Below are 17,137 nucleotides of genomic sequence, written 5' to 3' on the forward strand. Positions count from 1 at the left end.
CACTGAGGGCCAAAGATCCTGGGATGATGCACCCAAAGTCATGAAACCGTGGAGGAGAAGCATGGTCCTTACCAAAGGGGGCACAGGAAACTTTCGACACCACATGGAGCATCCCAGCAGAAGCGTCCCATGCAAACCACAAACTGAAGGAGGTGAGCACCCAAGCACATTTGCAGGGAAGACTGGCCACACACTGCCTCTCCCTGGGGCAGGAATCGTGCCCAAGGAGAGCCATCATCGCCAGTAAGAAGCTGCTCTGCTGCTTGGTGGCTCTTCCTGGAGACCTCTCCCCATAAGGGACCTGCGGGTGTATTTATAGCATATTCTGCACTGCGGTGCTCTGCACTGCATCTCTTGGAGGCTGGGGATCCAGGATAAAAATAGCTCTCCAGTAATGAACAGGTAAGCTGGGAAGGGACATGCTACTTTTAGAGCACAAACCTGTTTGGCTCAGCAAATTTTCTAAGCCCTGGGATGACACTGTCAGTGGTTGAGAAACTGTTGTGGGTTTTGGATTTCTGTGCCTGGATGTGAAGGATAAGGTTTTTACTCCCAACAAACATACAGCTCTGAGTCTTTAACCAAGAATATTTTATGCCAAGTGTGATCACAAAGCTTTTGCCCTGGTAGCTGTTCAGCAGTTTTATCTACATCAAATCATAACCTTCCTTTTGCCTCGTTTTGTGATTACCTGTTGATGTCTCTTTTGTTTTGCCAAGTTTGAAGGACTCCAGCCAGTGATACATCTGTAAGTACATGCATATATGGATCAGTACATGTGTGTATGTATTTATGTATATGTGGGCCCTAGCATGTGTTCCAAACTCACTGACGATTTGGTACTGGCAGAAAGTGTTGGCTCAGTGCATTTCACTTTTGTGTGTTCCTACCTGTGTGTTTATCTGTGTGATTTGGGACGTATCCTTCCAAATGGGAAGGATACCCATGGACTGTGGTTTCTGCAGCAAACAGAGTCTCTCTTCACTGGCTCATTTCAAAATACATATCAAAACATTTCAAAACATTCTTATGAACTGTACAGTTCAGGACTACAGGAAGTTATATCGATAATTTGTATGGTTGCCTGTGTGGTACACTGGCTTTTGTAGTGCATGTCCATGGGTCTACGCAGGTTCTTGGCACCTCTCACACGTGCACCTTGAGAACTGTTGAGTAATTTGGTCTGATTCAGCTGTATCTACATGCACTGAAGAAATCCATGAGCAGGAAAGCAAATGTAATCTGCTTTTCTTCCTGCAGCTGGTATTGCACCGCTTGGCTTCCCGAAGAACTCAGTTTAAGTCTCCCCACTTGTAAAGCAATGCCATTTCTCCTACCGTGTTCTAACAGCTTGCTCTGGGGGCTGCCGCAGCACACTGAATTGCATCACATCAATAATAGGAATCCAATGAAGACATTTTTCCATTCTGTCTGGTGGGTGCTGTTGGGAATAACCATACTTACCTCCCCAGCACATTGCTTTGTTTTTAAAATCGGACTGCTTGGACCCTGGAACTGCGATCCCTTCTTTTCCAAAGCCTTCCCCCACGCTGCTGCCAGGTTGGCAGTGGAACGAATAAGCAAAGACCCCTCAATAGATCTTGGCCAGAGGTTGGATTACGTGGTCCTGCAAGAAGAGTGTGAGACATCAAGAGCCTTGGTTAGATTCAATGACTTGGGAAAGACTTCCTCAGCTTTCATAGGCCCTTTGAATCCTGGCTTCTGTGAGGAGGCTACATATTTAGTGGAAAACTGGAATAAAGCCATCTTCTCATGGATGTGCGTCAACTACAAACTGGATTCTACCACCCACCACCCTGCATTTGCCAGAACTCTGCCTTCTCCGACCCGAGTTTTGTTTACAATAATGAAATATTTTCAGTTGGCTCATGTTGGCATCATCGCTTCCAATCAGGCAGTGTGGATGGACACCTCCAACAAGTTAGCGAGCGCACTCAGGAGCCAGGGGCTGCCTGTAGGCATTGTTACATCCATGGGTAAGGGAGAAAAAGGCATCGAAGACACTTGGAACAAGATCAAAGAAGTTAGTGGCATTAAAAGTAAGTGCTTTGAGTCTCTCTTTTTTTTTTTTTAATGATCATTATACTTCTTTCTCCATTGTTATCCAGTGAGCATAGCCTAGACAATGAAATTTTGAGGTCAAGTAGAATTTTATCTAAACTGCACAGACACAGAGCTTCAGGTGAAAGAATGCCGGGCATACTGTGTGTGATGAGAATAGAGTAAAATGGTCTTCTACACCATCAAATTTTGGGTAGTACTTAATATAGATGGATATCATTGCATGACCCTATCAAGTGTAAAGAGGGGTTTGTAGGAAAGTTTTATATTGTTAGTGTTTTTGACTACGGATTATCAGAGATCTCATGCTTTAGAAATGCTGTGTCCTTGGTACCAGTGTTCACTGAGGTATCAGAGGTGAAATCCAGTGTATAACACCAGTAGCAAAGAATCATCTGTTTTCTCTTGAGAAGAGTAGAAGTTTTCCTGGTTCAAAGCCCCTTTAGGAAGTCTGTAATGAAGCTCCAGTCCTGGCTGTATACCTTTGCAATCAGCTCTGCAGTTTTAGCTAAGATGTTTCAGCTAGCAAGGGCAGCAAGGTGCTAACTTGGAACGTTATCAGAGCTCAGATCTGTGCTGGAAACCAAATCCATCTTGGATGAGTTAATCTCATCACCCTCACAACACTCTATGTGAGTTAGGAATGATGGATTGCTTTCATAACCATTGGAAGGAACAAGTTTCACTTCAAAGATGATTCATCTGACCAGCTTAAACTCCCTGCAATAGTACGTGATAAATCTCTGCCCAGACATACCTATTTGTTTCCTGTAATTCAGACACCCAGGGGGGAACTGGAGTCTCCTCTTTGAAGATCTCCAAAAGTACCTGGATGTGGTTCTGGGCACCCTGCTCTGGTTGTCCCTGCTGGGGCAGAGGTTAGACCAGATGGACCCAGATGTGCCTCCAGCCTCAGCCACTCTGTGATGCTGTGCTAGAGCCAATGAGCACTGTGGAAACCCCATTAAACAGATAGGTATTTCACCAGACACTGGGACATTGGCAACGTGTCATAGAATCATAGAATCATAGATTCGTAGAATGGCCTGGGTTGAAAAGGACCACAATGAACATTTAGTTTCAAGCCCCCTGCTATGTGCAGGGTCGCCAACCACCAGACCAGGCTGCCCAGAGCCACATCCAGCCTGGACTTGAATGCCTCCAGGGATGGGACACCCACAGCCTCCTTGGGCAACCTGTTCCAGTGCTTCACAACCCTCTGTGTGAAAAACTTCCTCCTAATATCTAACCTAAACCTCCTCTGTCTCCGTTTAAGACCATTTCCCCTTGTCCTGTCACTATCCACCCTCATAAACAGCCATTCCCCCTCCTGTTTATATGCTCCCTGGCATTTTGTGCAGATAAAAATGTAGACTCTGTTATGGTCTATCATGAACCAGTTGTGAAACAAGACAGTGTCCAACCTAAAAGCCATATAGATAGTGGCAGGATCAATGGATCCAATGGATGGAGCGTGGGCACTGCTAATGACTGTGTGGACTGTGTCACCTCAGGGCACAAAAAGGGAAAGATCGTGTCTCAGTCAGTGAGATCAGAGGGCCATCATTACACTGCATGTTATCCCATGGCTCACTTCTGTCAGAATTTCTCTGCAGTCATCCTTCTGTATGACTCCAGGAATGGGTGATGCTCACAACCTCCTTTGCTAGATGTTACAGACCTGCAGAGATCAAACAAGATGAGCATAATTCCCAACTTCTTTGGCTCATTATGTGGGTAGGGGACCATTAGGATCTGACCCGATACAGAAGTTCAGACAGCTCATTCACTGGAGGGAGCTATTTAATTTTGAAAAGCCCAAATGGATTAACAACAATGTCTGTGATCTCTATGTTTCAGTTATCCTTCTGTGCATGCATTCTGTGCTCATTGGAGGGGAGGAACAGGCTGCCTTACTCAAAAAAGCACAGGAAATGGGACTAACGGATGGAAGATATGTCTTCATTCCATATGACACTTTACTATACAGTCTTCCTTACCCAAACAACTCATTCTATGTCCTCGACAATGACAGAAAGCTCCAGGAAGCTTATGATGCTGTGCTGACCATCACACTGGATTCTGGAAACTGGACATTTTATGATGCATTCAGGGAAGCTAAAGAAAATGGTGAAATAGCCAGTGAGCTAGAAGATACACAGGTAAATGTTCTTCTTCTTGGACTTCAATGGGATATGGTAACAGAACACATGAGATAGGCAATAGTTATATAGAAAGGACAGTCGAGAGACAACTGAGACTGTGAGCTTGTATTTTGAGAATAATATGGTGAAGTTTGGATGTAACCTGCATTTGCTTTGAAAATATAATTCTTTTCATTGACTGGCAGTCAGTTAGTTCAACTGTAGAACCATGATGGGAATTTAAGAGAAAGAGATTGTCTCTGAAGCTCTCAGATTAGTTTTGCTACGTGCTGACTGCAGTTAACTCAAGATGAAGTGGTCTCTCTTAAAGTAGATAAAGTCTGTGGATATTTTAAGGCACCAGAAGAAGCCCACATGCCTGATAATTTGTGTGAATGCAACAAACAAAACAATGGATGCATTTAGATGGAAATGATTAATACCATGTAAATCAATTCATATCATTGCTGCCCCATTCTTCTTAGCACTGTTAAGATGAGAGGTAATGGCCTTAAGTTACACCAGGGAAGTTTCAGGTTGGATATTAGGAAAAACTTCTTCTCAGAAGGAGTGATAACACATTGGCACAGGCTGCCCAGGGAGGTGGTGGAGTCACCATCCATGGAGGTGTCCAAGAACTGTGGAGGTATGGCACTGAGGGATGTCATTAGTGGGCATGGTGGGAATGGGGTGATGGTTAGACTAGGTTATCTCAGAGGCCTTTACCAACCTTAGTGATTCTATGAATCTAAGGTGAAAGTTATGCTTCTGAACATTTTAGGACAACTATTTCAAAGTCTGTCTAAGAAAACACAGTCAGATTCTACCTTGTAAACTTCAGAAGGACAATTGGAGAATCTGTCGTGCTGATGAGATGCAGGATTCAGCTGTGCTAATCTTCAAATCTCACTACGATCTTTCAAAAATTGTGAGCAATTTTAAGGCACAGTTTGTCAGATCTGCATGAATGTCTGCTTCAGAAGGAGATGGTTCATGCCTTGAAAGCATCCATTTCTTTTCCTTCTTTGTAGCAGGAGCACAGATTAACCATATTGAGTGCAGGATTCTTCACTGTAGGTGAAATACCCAAGTCCTCTAATATATCCTCTTATCTATCAGTCTTCATATGTCAAACCTGGAGAACAAAACCAGGTTTCAATCTTTGAATCTACAGCTGAGGCAATGTGACATCTTTTGATGCAAACGTCAAACCAGAGGTTGACAGTACTATAACCTGACCTTAATTTCTCCTGTAACTTCAGGTTTCTCCACTCTTTGGAACCATCTACGATGCCATTTACTTCATGGCCCTGGCAATGAACAGTGCTCGGAGGAATGGAGCCTGGGTCTCAGGAGCTAATATAACAGAGCACACAAGAAACATCAGTTTCCACGGGTTTAGTCACTGGGTAGAGACAGACAGCTGTGGGAAGTGGCTGTGCAACTATGTGGTACTAGACACAGATGGTCATGGGAGCCAGCTCTTCCCAACCCATTTGTTGGACATGTCTTCAGAGTCTGTAAAACCCCTAGGCCATAACATTCACTTTCCAAGTGGAGCCCCACCCAAGGAAGACTGCAGCTGTTGGTTTGATCCAGATGTTCTCTGCTCTGGAGGTAAGAAAGACAAAGTAGTATGGTCAAATGGCACATAATTTATTTCATCTTCTCTCTTACGCAGAGTGATTGCCATGTAAATTAGGTCTCCTCAAAGGCAAAAGACTAAACCCAAGAAATTCACATGAATCTGACTGGTTATTATGCTAATTGTAGTGGCAATCCTATGCAGAGATCCTGCTATTGATCTACAAGACTCCCTCATTGTTTTTAGGTCAATAATGTTGTTGCCACTCCTGTGTGCTTGGAAGAGTTTTCCAGATTTAACAGTCAACATCTATCAATTTGACAGCAAGTAATGTATGCCAGAGAGCAATCAATATATGCCAGCAGCTCAACTCAGCACTGTGTCTCTGTCCTTCTGAGGGACAAAGCTCTAAGAAAATTTGTGTTACAACAGCCTTCTTTAACTGCTCATATGCAGACGCTCTCACCATCTCCCCTGGCTAACCACAGCTTCTTTATGCAGTTAGGCATGTGGTGTTAAGGATTAACAGAGCTCACCTTATAAAGAAAAGAAAATAGTCATTACTCAAAATAAATTGATTTAGGGTAGGCAACAGAAGTGATCACTGAAGAAAAGTTCAAGGCCAGGCTGGATGTGGCTTTGGGCAGCCTGGTCTGGTGGTTGGCGACCCTGCACGTAGCAGGGGGGTTGAAACTCGATGATCATTGTGGTCCTTTTCAACCCAGGCCATTCTATGACAAGAGCAGAAAAATCTTCCCAGGTTTGCTGGACTGGGTACTGGCTTTATTTATTGTTTTTAATTTGAGGCATTTTTGGAGTTAACAGGGAAACAACTCTCAGGGGAGGATACTTAGCCTCCACTTAACATATTTGTTTAAAATAACATGCGTTTACTCCTGCTGTTCTGGGATACGACTTAGACAAACTCAACCACTTCTACAGGGTATTTTGTTCAGCAGCTGAGAAAATCGTTCCTCTTGGTTCAGCCATAGCTGGCTTAAATCACAGAATCATAGAGTCATAGCACATCCTGAGTTGGAAGGGACTCATAAGGATCATTGAATCCTGCTCCTACCAGTGTAGCTCCGTGGGAATTGGAGATGTACTGATCTTACAGCCGCTGGCAAACTACAGAAGAGGCAAATACTATGCTACCATATATCTCATTCTACGTTGTCTCTTGGAATGGTATAGCAATTCAGATTCTCTTTGCAGTCTACAGAAAAATCCCACTGATTTTTAGAGAGATCAGATTCTACGTTCACACCTTCACAAAAGTATAAACCTCTAGGCATTTGTCAATGAAGTGGTGATTTAATATTTTGACTAATATTTCAGAGAGCAAATTTTGTGACCGGAATTGAACCCAGGCCCCAGTCTGTCTTATGTGTGGTCTTAGGGCTGGAGGAGTCATGGATGTAAAGCTGCCAATGTGCTAAGAGAGGGAGAGGAGGTCTGGATAATTCCCAGGTAGCTTCTGGAGATCTCTAAGGAGGAGACTCCATAATTTCTCTCAGTCTCAGTGTCAGTGCTCTAGTAACACATGGGAAAACAGTGCTGCCCCGGGACTGAGGGACCCCTCTGGGCCCCACTGAGCAGAGCAAATACAGAAGGGAACGTAAACAAACTCAACATTATTCTGACCACAAAATGGCAGACCACACAGATTATCTCTGAAACTGTTGGAAGACCATGAAGAGACATGAGGGGACAGACTCTTTAGGTGGGTCTGTTGTGGCAGGACAAGTGAAATGGTTTCAAACTAAAAGAGGGCAGATTCAGACTGGATATAAGGAAAAAGTTTTTTACCATAAGAGTAGTGAAGCAGTAGAACAGGTTGCCCAGAGATGTGGTGGATGACCCATCCCTGGAGACATTCAAAGTCAGGCTGGTCGGGGCTTTGAGCACCTCATAGAGCTGTGGGTGTCCTTGTTCATTGCAGGGGAGTTGGACCAGATGGCCTTTAAATATCTCTCTCAATTCAACCATTTCTATGATTCTATAGGATTTTCATGTCCCTACACTATAGTACCATTCTGTCCAGAAGAGATTTGACCCTTTATCCAGCAAGAATGGCCTTAAGTTGTGCCAGGAAAGTTTCAGATTGGATATTAGGAAAAAAATTCTTCTCAGAAAGAGTAGTAATGCATTGAAACAGGCTGCCCAGGGAAGTCATAGAGTCACTGTCCTTGGCGGTATTAAAGTAATATGGAGATATGGCACTGAGGGATAGTTTTGTGGTCATGGTGGGGATGGGCTGGGGTTGGACTCGGTCTTAGTGGTCTTTTTCAATTCTAATGATTCTTTGATTCACACATCCCAATCCCTCTGGATTGGAGGCACATCTTTGGCAGCCCCTTTGTCTCTTAGGATAAATGCTTTCTTTCAAGCCTGCCTAATGGGATCTTCCTCAATCTCATACTCAAGGTGACACCTCCTGGAGAAAGCTGGCCTGGTTTCTGTTGCATATTGGTGGAATGAAATTTTAGTCTACACCTGTATACTGTCCATAAGGTTCAGAAATGGTTGTGTCGCATTCACTTTTTATAGTACCTGTATTTCTTCTCAGAGGGAGGTGCATAGGTCTAGTTCCAGGCTGGAAGATGAAAGCAGAGTGACTTTTTTGCATGATTACAATCAGGGACTGGAGCCATGGGCTGAAGCAGGAAGTGAGTCCAAATCTGGCAGGAAAGTTATACCAATTTTCATGCAGCTTTCACTGGGAAGCTCTATGTCTCAGTGCTCCCAAAGTGGGCTGTGATTTAGATGCAAGAGAGACTTAGAGTCATGAACTTTAATCAACCCAAACTTCTCCATGCTTGTTTGTGTTGAAGGATCTCTGAACACAGACAGAATAAAATAAAAACAAATAGAAGACAGAAGAGGCAAAGACAGCAAACACTTCCCACTGGAATTGAGCTCATCCGTTCATGTCAGCTTCCCTCAGCACTCTACCAAAGCAACTCATGAGCAAACTGTCTCCAGTACTTTCTGTCAATGAGCCCATTGAGGAAGAATTCGGCCTTCTCTCCCTTCTCTCTTCCCTCTGAAAAATCCCAGATGGACTGATGGCTCACATTGGCAGGCAGTTTGGTACTACATGATAAAGCTTTTTCAGTGGTTCAGTTCCTGGAGAGAAAAGGGTCAAATGTTCAAAAGTTATGAACTCTGCAGGAGCTGTCTCTAAAGCTGTCTCTAAAGCTGTCTTTAAAGCATATCTCTTCCTTGTGAGTCTATATTTAATTAAAGAAAAACTGGGGCTCTGGATCTGGTATAGAAAAAAAGTGCATGTAAGTATATAGCTAAAATAGTTTCATGCAGATAAAATCAACATTTGTATATTCATAAATTAAAAAAAAAATAAGGATTATTTTCTAACATTCCTCTAGGTGAATATTTGACTTTGCAGTCTAATGGCCTAATGTTGGCAATTTTAATGCTATTCATGAAATCAGAGATTTTCTAATCCACTGTTTTTGTTGTTGTTGTTGTTTTTGTTTGTTTGTTTTTTATCTCTCTTTGCACAGGGATTGAGCCTACAATCATGATGTTGGGTGCAATGCTTGTATTTGCCCTGGTGCTGTGTGCTGTGGGCCTGGCTTATCTCATCAGGTGAGAACGGCAGTACATCATTTGATTCAGTGCCAGTTTTACTTTCTGTGGGAGGCTTACACCAGCACTTTGGAGCATGTATTGCAGGTTTGATTGTGGTCTTTGCCCTCCAGAGAAGCATCTCTTCAGTTTATTGACTGTGGCTTGAACAGAGTGGGCTTTGCTTCTGCTGTCTCAGAAGGAGCCATTTCACACTTAATCCAGCTCAGATTGCTGTCAGCTGCTAGAAAGATTAACTGGATGATAGCTTTGATGCATCAGGAAGATTACTAACACTTTGGAAGTGCAAAGTATGCCATAGGAAAACAATACAATATAATGCATACATACAATAAGGATCTGCCTTGAGAAGATCAGGGTGGTGATGGAGTGTGCTGCCATATTAAATGTCTTTTTTCATGCTCCAGATCGTTCTTCCCTTCTTTTTTGTCCCTAATATGATTGTGTTTCCTACAAAACACACAGGCTGATCCTATGTCCTTTTTTCTGTGTGTTAAAGAGAGGCTCCCTCTAGAGAGGATTTGGAGCAATTAATTAGAATACATTATTATTATCAATCCAATTCATTCCCTATTATGAGATGAAGTCCTGTTTCCTGGTCACTCGTGTTTCATATTTATCGGTTTGAGAATGAGATTTGCCCTGAAGCAAAAAACCAATCATCAGTTCTACCAGTTGTATAAATCACACCTGTGTCCCAGCTTTATGACCAAAGTAGAAATGAGCCAGCGTGGACTTGATGGGTTGCTCCTTGGCAAGGACAGTGTAGGCCATAAACCAATGTAGTCTTCCACTCCAAACCCTCCCATGGGGGAATCTGTCTGTCATTGGTGACATCTTCATGGCACAAGACTGAAATTAGAAGGCGTATACTCAGCAGCAGTGTGTTCAACAGAGCAAGGCTCCTGTATTATCCCATCCAGCCCTGCCTGTCAGATAACTCTCAGACACATTTTCTCTTCACTCCTGAATCATCCCTCCAAACCTAGATAATTATAAGGCCACCCAACAAGCACCACCCCACAGCTCCACTGCCTATGACGCACAGCTGCTTCTGGTTCCTTGGCCACCAGCCTCTACAATTACACAAATGAAAGGCAATTTTTCTGCCTACTCTACGTCTAAGCTGTTCCACAAGTACCAGACTGTGCCTGGGAAGGCTTAGTCGTGAGTAAAGATGTATGACCATCTGCAGAGGGAAATAAAATGTCTAGCATGACTCAGGCAGTGATTTATGTCAGAGAAGGGCATGTCTGGGACTAAATTTAAACCACAGCACTGACTGAGTTCATATGGGGGAGCACTGGTCTAAGCTCTGCCAGGGATCTGCTGCATGACCCTAAATGAGTCACTTCGCTCTCTGTGCTTTGCTGTGGGAAGCAGAGTGCTTTCCTCCATGCTTGGGGGAGAGGATGTGAATGATGGAGCAAGGTTTTCAGGAGGACAGCTGAGGGATACATGAGTGATGAGTTTTTTTGCGTGGAGCTGACTTGGGTGGCTTGGAACAAAGCGCTTAGAGAAAGGTGATAATAAACAAGCCAAAGTGATGTAGATGTATGGGTGAACCCTGAACTCCAAAAAGCTGTGCTATTCTAAAGTGTCCAGAGTGATGCATGCAATGAGAAAGTAAATCATTACGATCTGTGGATATTTTACAGAATGAATCCTTCCACAATATGGTTAGCCAAAGGAATCCTACTGCCAAGAGGATCAAATATGCTCGTTGGGAATAGTTTTAGTTGTCTTAGCAGATGATCAGATATTTGGTGGAGTGTGAACAGAGTTCTCTGAACGAAAAAAATGTGATAACAGGAGCAATGGGATGCTTTCTTCCCTTTCTCTGTACCTGCTTGATGAATTTTTTACTGTCTCATAGACAGTGTGTTTTGTGCTCAGTGTTAGACCAGGCCTTCACTGAAAAAGTGGGTTCAAAAAAAAACAGTGTGTGACTTCAACTTCTTTCCTGGGTCCATAAAATGCCCATGTGGTGGGTATTAGCATCAGATGAATCCCAGTGAAACTCTGGAATGTTCCATATTGGTTTGTGCAAGCCTGTCTGAACTAACCCATGATCATACAGTCCTTGCCAGTGCATCCTTTCTTGCCATGATCTTTTCTGCCTTGTCAAGTCTAGAGAGGCTGGGCAAGTAGCAGATAATACCTGGCAAGTGCGTTGAATTTTCTGACTTCTCTGTGGCAATTTTGCAAATCTGGAAGTCTATAAAGGAGTCCGGAGTCATCTCTAGGAAAACAGCAGCATCCTGGGGAAGTGCCAGAAGTACATTTGTCCTGTGCTGCACAGTATGCGATAGGCATCCTGTCTGGCTCAGATCCTGCAAGTAGATCTGAATCAGCAGTCTTCTGCTTTATCTAATCACTCATGGCAGAGAAGAAAAGCACTGGCTCAGCAACACTGCTTCCAAGACCTTCACGCTGCACTGTCATGCACAGCAAACTGCTCATCCCTTCTAGCCTTTCCTTCTGTCTGTTTCTTTGCCAGACAGATAGGCTGGTCTATTAATGCCCAATATTCTCTCCTGATGGACAATGAAAAAGAAAACTAAACAAAACAAAGTATGCATTGCATACACATTCAGTTTACACTTGAATCATAGAATGGCTTGGGTTGGAAGAGATCTCAAAGCCCATCCAGATCCAACTCCCTGACATGGACTGCTCCTTCCACAGCTATTCCTTGACATGGGCTCCCCTCTCAGGCAATTCCTTGTTTTAGCACGGAATGTGTCTGCCCCAGGACCAAGCACCTCACAGAAGAGGCCATTAGTGGCAGGTTTTCCACCACTTGTAAGCAGATTGTACACTTGTGAGCAGATTGACTCGAAATGCCTATTTGTGATGAGATTCTTTGTGATTATAACCTTGGCCGTCTGTGATTTGGGCAGCCCTTGTTGCTTTAGTGGAAGGATTTCAGCCAAGTCAGGTCATCATGCTCCCATCCATGTCCAGCCCCATGTGCCAACATGTTGCATATTCCCAATACTGTAGTGAAGCCACATATACCTGGTGGCATTGAAGATCAGGTTGTATGGGGCCCTGGGCAGCCTGACTTAGCAGTTGGCAACTCTGTTCATGGAGGGGGGTTGGAACTGGATGTTCTTTGAGGTCCTTTCTATGATTCTATGATTCAGTGTTGCAAAGTACTTACCTAGCTGAAAGTCCTAACTGTGGCTCTCCAAATCTCCCAGGCATAGCATCCTGAACAGCCAGCTATTCAGGGGTCCTAACAAGATAATTTTGACACTGGAGGATCTCATCTTCATTAACCCAGAGCTGCATAAAAAGGTAAGTCTGTCCACACATGCAGTTGATCTGGGAGGATACTCAAAGATAGGTTTGCTTATAGTACTTTCATACCCATTTCTCTATGCTTCATTTTCCCCTTCCTGCCAAACACTTTCCCATATGCTGAGCAGTTTTGAATTTCAGGTTAGGTGCACCAAAAAAAAAAATAATAATAATCAAAGCTCTTATAATGTAAAATAGTACCCTTGGTTATGTTTATTCTTATAGCTACGGCTTATTCTTTGTTCCTAGGGTTGGAAAGTGTAGCATTGCTTATACCCACATAGATAAACCACCTTACTACCTAAAACAAAATGTTTGCAACCAAACTACTTCCTGGGAATTGCTCCTGGCTTGTGTTGGCTGCCTCCTTTCAGCTCTGAGTACTGTTTGGGGGAGTGCTATTTGGTACAGGCCAGACCCATGACAACCATTTGGACTGTGAGACTGTGAGGCCATCTCACTGCTTAGGTTGATGGCACAATTAGAGGCCTCTGGTCTATGCCAAGTGAGAAATTACCCAGTGACTCGCTCAGACTGAAGTCTCCCTTCTCACTTCCATCTCCTAAAGCACTGCTGTAGTGTTTCCAGTTACTACTTATGAGTATTTCAGAGGTGATATGGAAAGTTTGGGAGTGCAGGAAACCTTACTAGCATGGTGACATGGATGTCCTGGGCAGAGCTGGAGTGGAGGTTTACTTCTAGAGGTGTTAACTGTCTTACATCTGCTTTCCTTGCATCCAGAGACTAACCTTGGACAGTCTGACTGATGCAAACAGCGTAGCAGCTGAAACCAGAAGCCAGAAATCCACAATCCACTCTGGTTCCTTGAAAAGCACTGCTGCCACCCATGAAACCTCCAACGTGGCTTTGTATGAGGTAGGTATGGACACAGTCAACAATCCACCACTTTGGTTTACTGGGCTGCTTAAGTGGGGAAAGTCTTGGGCCACAGTACTGTAGATGCCAGGGTATGGGTGCTGCTGATGGCCCAAGAGGGTGAAATGTCTCCGGAGACATTCAAGGTCAATCTAGATGGGGCTCTGAGCATCTGCTTGAGCTGTAAATGTCCCTATCACTGCAGGGAAGTTAGACCAGATGGCTTTTAAAGGCCCCTTCCAACTCAAATGATTCTGTGATTCTACAATTAGCTTCTCCCAAGCATGGAGCTACCAATGTTTGAGGTGACCGTACCTCAACCCACTTACTGACTCTTGTAGTTATATGTGGTTGAGGTATTCAACAGGCAACACCTCTGTCAATACATAGGATTGTCTTTATTAAGATGTTACCACCTAAAGGCACTGTGAAGAAGCTTTCTTAGAAGACAAAGCCTTTAAGTGGCATCATTTCTGATAAGGACCTTTCTTGCAAGACACAGTCCAAATATTTTATCCACTTTTAAAGTCAAGGATCTGGAATTCAGACCTAGGTGTCAGTGTTAACTGTTGCTCAGAGACTCTCTCTATCATTCACCCACCTGTATTGTGGACAGGGAGACTGGGTATGGCTGAAAAAATTTGAGACGGGAGCAGTTCACCACCTGCGGCAAAGCTCTACCAGCATCCTGAGGAAGGTAGGGACAGGGGCTGCCTGGGTGTGTGGAAGGAAGGTTGTTTGGGGGGGCTTTGCAATGGCAGGGAGATTTTATTCTCTTTGTCTCCCTTTTATATCTATTGAATCATATTGCATGACTGTCAATAATTCTCGCTTGGTTAAATCTATTGGAATGGAGCGTTTAGGATTGCATCTGACAAACATGACCATGACCAGTGAGTGGCAGTAACCAAACACCACCCTGGGCCTGGTACTTCAGAGCTGGTGCAACACCAAGGGTACAAAAAGTCCTCTAAGTGAAGCTGTCTGCAAAGGCAGAGTGGTTTGGAAGAAATCATTCCTTTCTGTATCAGGGCAGGATAAAATACTGGTAGCTATTTTATGTGTTGTTTGTTGACTACCTAACAGTGCACAGATACAGTGGGATTTGCTATGTATTTCTGGCTAAAATTCCCTTTAGAAGTTCAGTCTTGCAACTTATTGACTAACAAACAAACACACTTGTTTTCCATATTCAAGGCCATTAGCTGTTGGCAACTACTGTTACCACAGGAGTAGCATTATAGAAATACAGCAAATTTACCAGGGCGTTTAGTTGATGTCACCATTGATGGATGACTTTGGGTACTCCAGGCATTGCTTTCCAGATCAAACCGGAGCTGAAGCAAGTCCCCATATGCTGAACTCAGTTTGATCCAGCTAAGTCATTCTGTCCTGGTGAGAGGTCCAGGTTGTCTAAAGAAAAACAAATTACTGTTCAGCTTACTTTTGCCATCTTGCTTTCTTTGTCTTAGTGGTTAGATTAGGATGAGCAAAGATTTAAATAGACAAAAGGAAGTGGCAAGTGGCCAAGGGAGGTTCAGGTTGGATGTTTAAAAAGATTTATCCTATGAAACAGTGGTGGTGCATTGGCACAGGCTGCTCAGGGAGGTGGTGGAGTCACTGTGCTGGAGGTGTTCAAGAACCATGGAGCCTTGGCACTGAGGGACATGGTCAGTGGGCATGGTGGAGATGGGTTGGGGTTGGACTTGGTGATTTTAGAGGTCTTTCCAACCTTAATGATTCTATGATCCTGGTTTGAAAGGCTGTTTGGAAGCATAGGGATGGTAAGAGCTCGTGATTATTCTAAGCAGATGTCTGGCTGGCTTGGTCTCCTGTGATTCACTGTCTTGTTTCAGATGAAAGATCTACGTCATGAAAATGTGAATCTGTTCCTGGGCTTTTTCTCTGACTGTGGCATCTTTGCCATAGTGACAGAGTACTGTTCCCGAGGAAGCCTGGAAGACTTGCTGAGAAATGAAGATATGAAACTGGATTGGATGTTCAAGTCCTCCCTCCTGATGGATCTAATTAAAGTAAATTCATTGCTCCTGCTGAAGCCTGACCTGCATGTGATTTTTATATTACCATAGCTATTTAATCCAGGACTGTGGGATTCTCAGACTGGTGTAATGCAGGCAAAACCAATATGAATGTAATTATATTATATATACCGGCCTTTAATGGTAACCTCTCACTCTTATTTTGTTACCATCTGAGAAGCACGGTTTAGGGTGACAGAATTACATCCACTCAACAGGATGAGGTTAAAACTACCCATCAAGCTGGAACTGATCACCTGGAACAAGGAATCTGATAACATAGTCCTCCTTCCTGAAGTCCCCCTCTTGACATAAATTAGATATGCTTCCAGCACAGAACCAAACCTTAGAAATCTCCTGTCATAAGATGGCTACATCCGTAGTCACTTTGCAGGATTGCTCATTCACTTCAGACACATCCCATGTGTTTACATCCCATTAAAGTGAGCTCGGGGTCATGGGAATGTGGTTTGCAGAGGGTTTACTTCCAGAACCATTCATGAACAATGTGATCTTCCTCCTTGAGGACCCTGGGTCATGGCATCCAGCTCTCATTGCCTCTGTTGATTCTCTTGACCTACTCACTGGGTATCACTTGTGTCTACCTCCTTAACTTCATCCAAGAGGACAGCTTCTGGGCACGATTACTCCTAAGGGTACAAAGAAGGAGGCAGCTAACTCTTAAAGGTGCTAGTGCTTTTCAGTATTACAGCTAACTCAAATTCTTATTTCTAATCCATTTCTAAACTTTTTCCATTGTTTCTTGGGCTGATTAATGCTGGTTTTGTGGTTTGGATTATTCCAGAGGGTGGTACCTGAACTGACTTTCACATTTGGTATAAAGTCAATGCTGTACTTGATGCCCTCCGAGGTGACTGGTTGACTCAGTGGCTCTGAGTCCTGATTGATAATACAGTCTCAAGGAACTGCCTCAATCTCTTCTATATTTCATAGGGAATCAGGTATCTGCACCACCGAGATTTTGCCCACGGACGCCTGAAGTCTCGCAACTGTGTTGTGGATGGACGGTTCGTGCTGAAGATCACTGACTATGGTTATAATGAGCTCTTGGAAGCCCAGAAATGCCCTTATGTTCAGCCACCCCCAGAAGGTAGGTGGCATCAGGGAAGGTTTTTGGGGAAATATTTGTCTATTGGTTTAGTAGATGTTTGTCCTAGTGCAATTGCGAGCCAGTGGCCATGTTGTGCTCATTCTCACAACATCCAGGCACCTGTATGCAGTGCACTGTTGTAGGAGAGGATATGCAAAGTTTTTCAGACTTCCTAAAAGCTAATAGCAGAGATTTTATTGTAAGCAGTGATGGAGCTTAAGCTTGTTGTACTTGGGGAAGGATTTGAGTGCATCTCAAATCTGAAACAATCCTGAATTGCTGTGGTAGGTGGAATTGGCTCCAATCGTGTCTTTGAAGTTTTAAGTTAAGCCATATGCAAAGAGCTTTTTTTTTTTTTTTTTCTATCTGAAACATAGGGACT

At 43.6% G+C, this 17,137-nt stretch overlaps 1 protein-coding gene across 1 annotated transcript in view; it reads left to right on the forward strand.

Annotated features, from left to right (window-relative positions):
• Positions 1-1,278: 1,278 nt before the first annotated feature.
• Positions 1,279-17,137, forward strand: part of GUCY2D (guanylate cyclase 2D, retinal) — a 49,182-nt gene continuing 33,323 nt past the window's right edge. Inside the window, exons 1-9 of the mRNA XM_040653218.1 lie at positions 1,279-2,060; positions 3,943-4,244; positions 5,489-5,843; positions 9,339-9,423; positions 12,630-12,726; positions 13,471-13,605; positions 14,222-14,302; positions 15,462-15,638; positions 16,599-16,755. Coding sequence (XP_040509152.1) covers positions 1,322-2,060; positions 3,943-4,244; positions 5,489-5,843; positions 9,339-9,423; positions 12,630-12,726; positions 13,471-13,605; positions 14,222-14,302; positions 15,462-15,638; positions 16,599-16,755 — 2,128 coding nt within the window. The 5' untranslated portion in view covers positions 1,279-1,321. The remainder of the gene's footprint in view (positions 2,061-3,942; positions 4,245-5,488; positions 5,844-9,338; positions 9,424-12,629; positions 12,727-13,470; positions 13,606-14,221; positions 14,303-15,461; positions 15,639-16,598; positions 16,756-17,137) is intronic.

The sequence above is a fragment of the Gallus gallus genome, chromosome 1 (genome assembly GCF_016699485.2).
Source record: "Gallus gallus isolate bGalGal1 chromosome 1, bGalGal1.mat.broiler.GRCg7b, whole genome shotgun sequence".
Lineage (NCBI taxonomy): Eukaryota > Metazoa > Chordata > Aves > Galliformes > Phasianidae > Gallus > Gallus gallus.